This window comes from Heteronotia binoei, chromosome 5 (genome assembly GCF_032191835.1).
Source record: "Heteronotia binoei isolate CCM8104 ecotype False Entrance Well chromosome 5, APGP_CSIRO_Hbin_v1, whole genome shotgun sequence".
Classification (NCBI taxonomy): Eukaryota; Metazoa; Chordata; class Lepidosauria; order Squamata; family Gekkonidae; genus Heteronotia; species Heteronotia binoei.
Window position 1 is genome coordinate 165,622,080 of NC_083227.1, and position 12,109 is coordinate 165,634,188.

General features: G+C 42.9%; 1 protein-coding gene across 4 annotated transcripts in view; it reads left to right on the forward strand.

The window, feature by feature from the left end:
- GABRB2 (gamma-aminobutyric acid type A receptor subunit beta2) overlaps positions 1-12,109 on the forward strand; it is a 286,449-nt gene that overhangs the window by 136,690 nt on the left and 137,650 nt on the right. For all 4 annotated transcript variants that reach the window (XM_060240635.1, XM_060240636.1, XM_060240637.1 and 1 more), the window contains exon 6: positions 1,215-1,297. In XM_060240635.1, the coding sequence (XP_060096618.1) occupies positions 1,215-1,297 (83 nt within the window). The remainder of the gene's footprint in view (positions 1-1,214; positions 1,298-12,109) is intronic.

The window sequence follows — 12,109 nt, forward strand, 5'->3', positions numbered from 1 at the left end:
CAAAACCCCTAAGTCCCCAAAAGATTGGGCCAGGGGGTCCCTCTCTGTGGGTTCCCCAAAAGGCCTATTGCTACCAATGCTGGGGAAAGCCCAATTAGCTACTTCCTCCACTATAATTGCTGTGGGGAAAGTGGTTCTGACCAGAAGAGGGTTTGAAGGAGAGACCCCAGAACTGCAGGGCAGCTTCAGGGTACTCCCCCACATACAACCCCGTGTAGCTCAAAAAGACTGCCCCCATCTGCGGGCACCCCAAAAGGAACCCAATGGTGAGAAAAAAACAATTAGCCACTTCCCCCACTGTAATTATTGTGGGAAAAGTGGCTCTGGGCACTGTCCCACACAAAACCCACAAGACCAAAAAAAATTGGACCAGGCGGTCCAATTCCTGGGGCACCCAAAGCCAAACTTAACTTCAAATTCTTCAACACACTCCGGCCAGAGTGCTGGAAGGCAGCTGTGGAGTGGCCCTACATCGCCCTCCTCTGGACCCGTTCCAGCTTGTCTATATCCTTCTTAAAATGTGGTGCCCAAAACTAAACACAATACTTCAGGTGAGGTCTTATCAGAGCAGAGTAAAGCACATCACGTGATCTGGACACTACTGTTGATACAGCCCAAAATCGCATTGGCCTTTTTAGCCACCGCATCACACTGTTGACTCATGTTCAGCATATGATCCACTAAGACCCCTAGATCCTTTTTGCACATACTACTGCTAAGACAAGTCTCCCCCATCCTATAGCCATGCATTGGATTTCAAATATATTCCATTTGGTGTAGTGAAATAATTAGCCTATAAGAAGTGGTAGCTACCTGATCTGCATTCTGGTGAGCTGTTAATATTTCAAGAGTAAGGGTTCAACAATTCTTGTGTTTCCATTTTATATAGCTGCCACAGTTGTTGGTAGGTTCTTTTTAGGTCATTGGTCTTTTCAGGAGATATATCCTTGGGCCCTTATTTTTGCTTACCTCTTGCTAACATCTCTTTACTGTCCGGAGGATATGCAACCAAAACTAAAGAAAATTCTTACCTCTCATGAACTGATGGAGTGTTCTTTCAGCTTTTAAAAATCAAACAGAATAATTCTTTCAAGCATGTTTGCATACTTAGTAACAACACATAGAATGAAGTCATCCATCTTATTTCCCATTCATCTTCAAACAGATTTGAACAAAAGCTTTTAGAATTGTTTTTGTATTTGCTTCCTTTTTAGAATTACAACAACAGCTGCTTGTATGATGGATCTACGAAGATACCCCCTAGATGAACAAAACTGCACCCTGGAAATAGAGAGCTGTAAGTGTTTTTCGTAAATCCTACTTTGCTCTGTGTGCAGAATGATTTAAGCATTTAATTCTTTTCCACCTGCAACTAACCTAGCTGTTTCTATGTCTGGTGACACTTAGATTCTTGTAAATACAGAAAACAGATTTAGCTTTCCAGATGGATGAGTAATTTGTGGCACAAGGATTTGAGGAACTTGTTTTTTGTGTTTGATGGGCAACTTTAAGCTTTAAATGTCTCACTGAAATGCTTTTTGGAGTTCATGTGAGGAGCACAAGGATTACTATTCATCTTTTATTCCTTTGTGCTGCTAAATAGGATTCCAGTTTGTTTCTGTTTTAAATGAAGAGTCTAGATTTGTCATTGTAGTTGATGGTATATGTCACACTGTAGCTGGGCTTCCTGTAGGATTGTGATGGCAGTGGAATATATACTGATTTTAGTTATAACTTCCTACTTTTTTATATAGATTCAGAATATTTGATCTTTTGTGTCCATTTTCTATACCAGTACATATATTTACTGAGCCAGGACAGTTTCTATACCACTAAATGTGACAGGATTCCATGGGATAGAGTTTGTGGAGTAGATCATTGCCAGCTTCCATTTCTTGCTGCCTCCCTGGCTTTCTAGGAACAAGGAATACTATATTGAATAGCTTTGCATTTGCCCGGTTAAGTACAGACATGAAACTGGGAAACTTTCTGAAGTTCAGATTGTTTTATAAATGGCTTACGGGAATGTATCTTTTATGGGACATTGGTTTGCTGACCTTGCTCAGAGCTTTTGTTTAAAAAGTATTGTAAATTGTTTCATGAAGAATCCTAAAGATCCTAAGATATGGAGGATATAGCAGGTTTTCTGAAGCTGCGCAGCAGCGCCGTCCTAAATGGTGTACATCCTTCTGCATCCGTGGGTAGCTCAAGCCATTTAATATGGAATGCTTTCTGGATACCTGACCCAGAAGTTAATGGGAATAAATATCAGCGGATTTTGCATGAGCACGTATTGACAAATTAAATGCCACAACTGGAATTTTTCTGCCTTTTTCTCTGTCTTGCAGTTTTGTTGTTTTGTTTTTGGAACAGGAAGCTTCAGTGGTGCCCTTCTACATATCGTAAAAGGCAATCTTTTTTTTTATGTTTTAGGATTAAAATTTGGTATTGAAAACAGGTATTTAGAGCAACCCTTGGTGAGCTGTAGTAAATGAGGCCATCTACATAGCTTATGGCTATTACTTATACATTTGTCATATTCCAGAAAAAGGATAGCATTGATGAATTAAACTGAAAATATTTATTTGCATTTCTTCCAAATGGTCCATAGTCTAATAGATAAAACTTCTAACTTCCTAAAAAAAAAATCCAATTGAGTGAAAAGGCAGCATAGAATTTTTTAAAAATTAAGTAAATGATCCATTAAGGCATAGGAAAAATTATTTAACACCAGGGCTTTTTTTGAGCAGGAACACAGTTTTGGCTGGCTTGGTGTTAGGGGGTATGGCCTATTATGCAGATGAGTTCCTGCTGGGCTTTTTCTACAAAAAAAGCCCCGTGTGAAACGGTAGTGATATCAGGGGGTGTGGCCTAATACTCTACAGGCAAATGAGTTCCTGTAGGGTTTTATCATCATTCAGAGTTTCTGCTTTTTGGTGTTCACTCATTTATAGAAATCATAATTTTTCACAATTCCAAAACAGTGGCTTGCAGCATACATCTTGTTTTCAGGGAACAATACATAAAATATTGACTTCAAAGCTGTGTGATGTTTATTGCCACCTGCTACATTGTTTCCCTCAAATATCTATTAATTGTGCAAAATTTCTTGCGGCTGCTTATGGAATACGTCAGAGATTTACAGCAACAAGCTGATTTGTTTCACTTTAGGGTAAAGTAGTATTTCTAACTAGTTCTGTATTTCTCTTTATGATTGTTACCCCTATGTTTTATTCTGAACTATGATCGTAATTGATTTCTGACTTCAAAGCATGTAACAGTGTCCCCTAACACAGTGAGTTCTATGCAACATAAAGTGGTTAAATACCAACAAAAGCTTCGACTTAATTCTCAGATCCAGGATTGTAAAACAGTGGCTTGAAATCATAAGAGTCCATCTGAGAAGAAGGCTGCTGTTCTCCTGTGACATTTGGTTCTAGTATCTATCACTGGCTTGTATTCAACCATCCATGCACAGAAGAGACACAGTTTTCCTGCATTTCCCTCCTTCCTGCAGCCCCTGAAAGATAGGGTCACAAAACTTTGTGATGGAATAATTGCATGGGTCAAAGGGCTAAATTAAGGAGCACAAGGAAATGAAATTGGCCATTTCTTTCAATGGGAGCTGCCCTTGCAGAAGAGAGAGGATGAGGGATTTCCCTCCCTGTTCCTCTCCACTACATCTCCCCTCTTATTTACGCAGCTGTCTATCCATGTGAGTCCTGTAAGCCCAAGAATGCTCTTTCTGGGAGCTGGAAGGGACTGCAGGAATAATAATAAATGTAGGGAAAGTCCATGTTCTGTGCATGGATTGTCAGCTATAGTTCATTATTTCGCTGCAACCCCAGATCTTTACTCTAGTTTGCTCTGGATAGCCTGACCTTGAAATTGTGTCTTTATAGATGGATCACCAGCAAATCTTTGTTCGGGATTTGTTAATGTGACTTTTTCTCTCATGTTTAACTTAGCATCTGGTCTAAGCATTTTATGTTTGTATTATTTGTGTAAATACTGTGGGCAATGTTGCAAATGTCACCCCCATCTTTAAAAAGGGTTCCAGAGGAGATCCGGGAAATTACAGGCCAGTCAGTCTGACTTCAATACCGGGAAAGTTGATAGAAACCATTATCAAGGACAGAATGAGTAGGCACATTGATGAACACAAGTTATTGAGGAATACTCAGCATGGGTTCTGTAAGGGAAGATCTTGCCTCACTAACCTGTTACAGTTCTTTGAGGGGGTGAACAAACATGTGGACAAAGAGGACCCAATAGATGTTGTTTACCTTGACTTCCAGAAAGCTTTTAATAAAGTTCCTCATCAAAGGCTCCTTAGTAAGCTCGAGAGTCATGGAGTAAAAGGACAAGTACTCTTGTGGATCAAAACTGGCTAATTAATAGGAAACAGAGAGTGAGTATAAATGGGCAGTCTTCACAGTGGAGGACGGTAAGCAGTGGGGTGCCGCAGGGCTCAGTACTGGGTCTCATGGTCTTTAACTTGTTCATTAATGATCTGGAGTTGGAAGTAAGCAGTGAAGTGGCCAAGTTTGCAGATGACACTAAATTATTCAGGGTGATGAGAACCAGAGAGGATTGTGAGGCACTCCAAAGGGATCTGTTGAGGCTGGGTGAGTGGGTGTCAACGTGGCAGATGAAGTTCAATGTGGCCAAGTGCAAAGTAATGCACATTGGAGCTAAAAATCCCAGCTACAAATACAAGTTGATGGGGTGTGAACTGACAGAGACTGACCAAGAGAGAGATAACTCACTGAAAATGTCGAGACAGTGTGTGATTGCAATAAAAAAGGCCAACGCCATGCTGGGAATTATTAGGAAGGGAATTGAAAACAAATCGGCCAGTATCATAATGCCCCTGTATAAATCGATGGTGCAGTCTCATTTGGAATACTGTGTACAATTCTGGTCACCACACCTCAATAAGGATATTATAGCATTGGAAAAAGTGCAGAAAAGGGCAACTAGAATGATTAAAGGTTTGGAACACTTTCCCTATTAAGAAAGGTTAAAACGCTTGGGGCTCTTTAGCTTGGAGAAACGTCGACTGCGGAGTGACATAATAGAGGTTTACAAGATTATGCATGGGATGGAGAAAGTAGAGAAAGAAGTACTTCTCTCCCTTTCTCACAATACAAGAACTCGTGGGCATTTGATGAAATTGCTGAGCAGTCGGGTTAAAACGGATAAAAGGAAGTACTTCTTCACCCAAAGGGTGATTAACATGTGGAATTCACTGCCACAGGAGTTGGTGGCGTCTACAAGCATAGCCAGCTTTAAGAGGGGATTGGATAAAAATATGGAGCAGAGGTCCATCAGTGGCTATTAGCCACAGTGTGTGTGTATATATATATATATATATATATATATATATATATATATATATATATATGTGTGTGTGTGTGTGTGTGTGTGTGTATGTGTTTATATGTATGTATGTATATGTGTGTGTGTGTGTGTGTGTATGTATACACACACATATATTGGCCACTGTGTGACACAGAGTGTTGGACTGGATGGGCCATTGGCCTGATCCAACAGGGCTTCTCTTATGTTCTCATGTGACACAGAGTGTTGGACTGGATGGGCCATTGGCCTGATCCAGCATGGCTTCTCTTATGTTCTTATGTTATGTTCTTATGTTCTTACTGAAAGTATATTTAGGATGAAGTCCTTGTTCAAGCATTGTTACAATTTATCCTAGAAAAGCCAAGGCATGCAATTATATTAGTAGAAAATGTGACCTTGATTACATAGTATTCTCTGATAATTGTTTCCAATACAGCAATAATGACCTGGAATTTATAACAGCAGAATGAAATATTAGGGGAAAGTAAATTTTCCTTCCACTTTCATCTCCTTCTGGCAGAGCACTTGCACAATCTATAAGATGTATTGCCAGCTCTTTGCTTTTTTATATAGTATCAGCAGGATGGAACAGCTTGCAATTCATTTCCCTCAGTGCTAAGTAGCTATGTGTAAAGGGAATGCAATAGTTTACAGGTAGAGGAATTAGGTTATATTAACAGCTCTGAAAATGGCAAAGCATGTTTAGCAGCATATATAAATGGTAAGTGAAACAATACTGCAGGCTGCAAAAATGCTCTTAAATTGACTTATTTTTAGTGTTGCATAAAGATTGGGGGGAAGATACTTTATAAGAGAGTAAGAATGCAGCATAAAGGAATTTGTCCCTATAGTTCAGGATTTAAACTGTTAATTAGAGAGATCCTTGAAAGTACAGTATTGAGGGTCAAGGGGGAAGTTTTGTAGGTGTCTGCACAATGATTGAAAATGCCATTTCATAACTATCAGTTGGGGAGGGACGGTGGCTCAGTGGTAGAGCATCTGCTTGGGAAGCAGAAGGTCCCAGGTTCAATCCCTGGCATCTCCAACTAAAAAGGGTCCAGGTAATAGCTGTGAAAAACCTCAAGCTTGAGACCCTGGAGAGCCGCTGCCAGTTAGGGGAGGGACGGTGGCTCAGTGGTAGAGCATCTGCTTGGGAAGCAGAAGGTCCCAGGTTCAATCCCTGGCATCTCCAAAAAAGGGTCGAGGCAAATAGGTGTGAAAAACCTCAACTTGAGACCCTGGAGAGCCGCTGCCAGTCTGAGTAGACAATACTGACTTTGATGGACCAAGGGTCTGATTCAGTATAAGGCAGCTTCATATGTACATATATGAATCCAGCCAACATTTCTGTTGGACAGCCCCCCTATGAGCATGCACAAAAGGTCTGCAGGGGAGCATGAGACTGGAATGTAAAAATGACATGTGGGGCAGGGCTGTAAAAAGGAACAAAGTTGGGTGCAATTGAGCAAAAAAAAAAAAAAATGGCTGGATCCAACCCAGTCTTTGCAAATCCCAAAATTTAAAGATATAGGCAAAGTTGGGGGGGGGGGGAGAGAAACAGATGAAAAATCAAAATCCACACTAGATTTATTCTATTTTTAAAATCATATGCCTTTCTCCTAAGCAACTCAGGGCCCAAGACAGGAAAAAACTATGGCTGGCACATAGACCAGGTAGGCAGCCACCTACAAGGGTGCTGACGGGTGCTCCGTCCCCCCACCCCGCCGCTCTCGCCTTCCTGGGTCTGCGCAGACCTGGAAGGGAAGAGCAGCCAGGTGGCACATCAGCATATGGTCTCCTCGGAGCCCACCTTCCCTTGCAAAAGAAGGCAGGTTCTAAGGAGAGCACTCACCACCCTGCTGCTCTCACCTTCCGGGTCTGCTCAGACCAGGTGGCACATTGGCATGTGCTTTCCTCCGAACCCACCTTTCCTTGCATGCACTTCCCTCTGAGGAGAGTATGCACTGCCCCACCGCTCTCACCTTCTAGGTCTGTGCAGATCTGGAAGGCAAGAGCGTCCAGGCAGCGTATCAGCGTGTGCTGTCCTCTGAGCCTGCCTTCCCTTGCAACTAATTGGCAGCCAGTGGAGACCTCACAGTAGGACTGACATCATCTCACCAGTTAGCCCCAGATATACAATGGCCTGTCTTGTTCTGAACCAGCTGCATTTTCTGGATTAGTTGCAACCCCATGTTGGCCATGTTACAGTAATCTTGGTTTGAAGCTACTGAAGCATGTATCAGTTTAGCCAGATTAGAGGTTAGCTTCCTAATTAGGTATAGCAGAGAGAAAAGCATCTTTTGCTCTCATGGACCCCTGTTTCTCAAAGAGGAGATCAAGATCCATCAAGTTTCTCAAGTCTTTCAGTGAAAACTGGATCCCATCAATGGTAGGAAGAACAATGCTATTTAAAGCAATAGCACTTCCAGATTTCATCATCTGCATCTCGTCCATAGTTAGATTGTTTTATGTGAAAAAATAAGGACAAATAAATTTATATATGCACTTTCTGCCCTAGTGCAAAATCATTACAGTTAGTGATTAAGAAAACCATGTTACTAGGCATTTTTGTTACCTTCATTTTGACTGTTGTGTGATCCAGATTTTCGTACTCTTAATGCGGAAATTATGGTGAAATTATGCACAAGCATGTCCTGTAAAAGCTAGCTTATTTTTGACACAATGTGAATTTGATTGTAATTCATGAATGGATGGTGATATTCAGTATTTGTTCAGGTGCCTTATGAACCTCTAGTGTGAAACGGTTGATTCCAGATAGCAGCCCTGTTGTCAGAACAGTTTGGAATATTGTGTAGGGTGGATACCACAGGAGATTCGGAAGAGAGAGAATCTCTATGTTAAACATTAATTGTGCTTGTGGATCCACATTTCACCTTTTTAAAACTGAAACTCCAATCAACACACCTTAATCATGGTGATGTGGATGCTATCAGGTTGAAATAATTGTAAATATTGAAATTGCGACGCTTTTTGAAGTTTGTTGAAGTTGTATTTTTGTATATTTGCACTGGTTTTCATAAGAATTAGACAATATATATTGAATTTATCTACACATATCAGATTGTATATGAAGTGTGTTCAGTAATTTGGGCAAAGTTGTCTTTGGTACTCTAGGCACTGTAGGTCAGCTATCAGAAAGGCCAAAGCCCACAGTGAGCTAAAACTGGCCAGGGAGGCTTGTGACAACAAGAAAATCTTCAGATAGATGAGGAGCAAGCGTAAGATAAAAGAGGTGTTGGACCCAGTGTTGGTGAAAAGAGAGAAAACGGAACAGTTTAATGCCTATTTTACCTCATTTTTTTCCTGCAAGAAGAGAACAGGCTCATCTAGAGATTGTAGTAAGCAAGGCATGACATCTGGGCTGCTGGTTGACATGGACAGAGAAGTAGTTGAGAAGCACCTGGGCTGCACTGTATGAGTACAAATCTCCTGGGCTAGATGGTATGCACTCGAGAATGCTCAAATAACTTTCTAGAGAGCTTGCAGAGCCTTTGTCCATCATCATTAGGGGAGGGATGGTGGCTCAGTGGTAGAGCATCTGCTTGGGAAGCAGAAGGTCCCAGGTTCAATCCCCGGCATCTCCAAAAAAGGGTCCAGGCAAATAGGTGTGAAAAACCTCCGCTTGAGACCCTGGAGAGCCGCTGCCAGTCTGAGAAGACAATACTGACTTTGATGGACCGAGGGTCTGATTCAGTATAAGGCAGCTTCATATGGTCATCATCCAGACCTCTTGGAGGACAGGAGGACAGTGTTCCCTCTAAGCTGAGTTAGTGTGTGCTAGCTCACAGTTTTTTAGCTTCCAGCTCACACGTTTTTGTCTTAGCCCAGGAAAATGGCCTCAGAGCCATCTAAATTATGCAGTAGCTCACAACGTTAATGCCAGTCGCTCACAAAGTAGAATTTGTGTTCACAAGACTGCACAGCTTAGAGCAGGGCATTGAACTCATTTGTTATGAGGGCCAGATCTGACATAAATGAGACTTTGTTGGGCCAGGCCATGTCCGGCTTGGCTATGTGTGTACCTATTTAAGATTAGGTAGCAGAGATATAAACTTTATAAAGGACACAGACAACAACAATAAAATATTAAATATTATTTTAAAAAAAATCTTAAAACATGCTTAAAACATTAGCACTCGTTGGTCTTAAAGGTGCTTGCTTTGTATTTCTCCCATGGTATCCAGGGAACTGGGCAAATGAAGCTCTGGCTCTTTCCTTCCTTCCCCAAGGGACAACACTTGTATTGTATGTAGCTCTGGAGGCCTCATTCTCAGAAAGATGTGGACAGAATGGAGCGGGTGCAAAGGAGAGCGATGAGAATCAGGGGCCTGGAGACCAAGCCCTATGAGGAAAGGTTGAAGGACTTGGGAATGTTCAGTCTGGAGAAGAGGAGGTTGAAGGGAAACGCGATTGCTCTCTTTAAGTATTTGAAGGGCTGTCACTTAGAGGAGGACAGGGAGCTTGTTCCTGTTAGTATCAGAGGGGAGGACTCACAATACTGGGTTTCAATTAAGGGTGAGAAGGTGGTAGCTAGATATTAGGAAAACCCTTTTTTTACAGTAAGAGTTGTTGAACCGTGGAATCAGCTACCAAGGCAGGTGGTGAGCTCCCCCTCACTGGCAGCCTTTAAACAGCGGATGGACGAGCGCTTGTCAGGGCTGCTCTCAGCTGACTCTGCACTGAGCAGGGGGTTGGACTAGATGGCTTGTATGGCCCATTCCAGTGCTATGATTCTATGGTTCACACTGTTCAACAGCTTGTATTGTGTCGGGATTCGAGTCTTGAATAGGGAGCGGCGGCTGCTGACGTCCCGGCAGTCAGCCGGAACTTTTGCAGCCGGCTGAGGTTTCAAATAGCCGCACAGAAGTTATCTCTAAACAGTCCAATTAGTCAAACCATAAATCAGTCCGAGCCGAGGGATAAAGCAGGAAGCGTAGACACCGGAATGCGGAGGGTCTGGTAACCAGAATGAATAAATACAAATGAAGCCGAGATACTCAAACAAGTCCACAGAGCAGAGTCACAGTCCAGAGTTCCGAAGTCCAAGGTCCAAACCGAGTCAGGAATACGCGGTTTCTCACAGAAGTCACGAGGGTGCAGAGCGCGGTCACGTCCCAGGGAGATCGTTCGTTGCCAGCACAGTTTGCCAAAAGGCCAGAGTTGCAGATATACTGTGCTGGCTTGGTAACCCATTAGTATACCGGGCTTAGATCTCTCCTCCCCCTCATGCGTGCGTCGCTTCTCCTGTTTCTTATCTCCTGCCGTCTCCTTTCACGGAGCCGGCTAACAGGTGGTGGGGATTCCGGAGGGGATGAGCTGGGGCCCGGCGTGGCCTGATCAATTCCAGGTGGCTCCTGCTGCCGGCTTGCTTCCTTAGGACTTACGTCCGGAGCTGTTAAAGGCGCCTGCTCTGAGCTAGCAGGGGCTGGGTCCAGAGCGGGCACGACATATTGCATCATGCACATGCCAGCTGCCTCAACGCTGCTCCTATAAACATTCATCCTCACTATTGGTGTTGGGCCTGTTGTGGGCTTTCAGGCAGGCACTTCACCTTCTGTCCTGAAGGTGTCTCCTCACCTTTCGCTGATGGTGTTCCCGCAGCTCTGTTGCCAGCCCAGGATTGGGAGGCTGAGGGGCCAGTGTGCTGGTTCCTGTCTGAGGTTCTGAGTTTGGTCCCTGAGAGACTGACTTCTCCTGGTTCCATGAAAAAAGCAGAGCCGGAATGCCCATTAGACAGCATGAGATGGCTGCCTGGAGCATGGCTCTGGGGGGAGGACGCCAGTTTTGACACTCCTGCTCACCCTTGCTCCCTCAGCGAGGGAAGTAGTGAGCTTGGCGGCTGCTGCGGGGCTTCCAGCCTCAGCGTGCATGCACACCGCTCACTTGCTGCCACTCCATCACAAGGCGTGGAGCGACGGCGTGCACACGTACAGTTATGCTGATAGCAGAAGTCCCACTGCGGCCACCACCAAGCTGGCCCTCGCCAAGGAAGCGAGGAGTGGCAGCAGGCAGCTGGCCTGGGGTGCCAGCCTTGCACCAGCTCCTCAGTGCCGGCACTGGAAAAAAGCCCACGGGGAAAAAAACCCACGGTCATAAATGCTTACAGGAGAAAAGCCCACATGAAAATAATCCCACATGGAAAAAAGTCCATACAGGAAAAAGGCCACACAGAAAGAAGCCCACATGGAAAATTTAAAGCACCATAGATATTTATAATTGTGGATAACCATTCATCTCTATTTATGAGAATTAACAGATATTACCAATATTTTATGTTATTTTAGGATTAAAATACATCATATTCACATGCAACAATTTGTTCTTGTGAATTTATCAAGTATAATTAAATAATAATTTTACTGTTTTATTAGTATATTTGATGGACTGCAGAGGAACCTGGCTTGCCACAAGCTAACAGTGACAGATCGCCAAGAGGTGAAAAATAGGAAATATGATGCACTGCATGATATGGTTCCACTTCTGTGCAGCAATATGGGCAGGTGGAAGATAAACTTAATTACTTAAGGAGACTGACTAATTTGCAATGAAGAATTATTTCTGAGTTATTATTGTTGTTTTTGTTGTTCTTAAATAATTGTTGCTTTTTCTGTTACGGTTTGGTAGTCGTTCGTCATGGTCACTGGGTGTACCACAATGTATTTGTTAAAATACAAGTAAAGGGAAATTGAGCTAGGAAATAGACTTATTTTAATGTTACTGTATG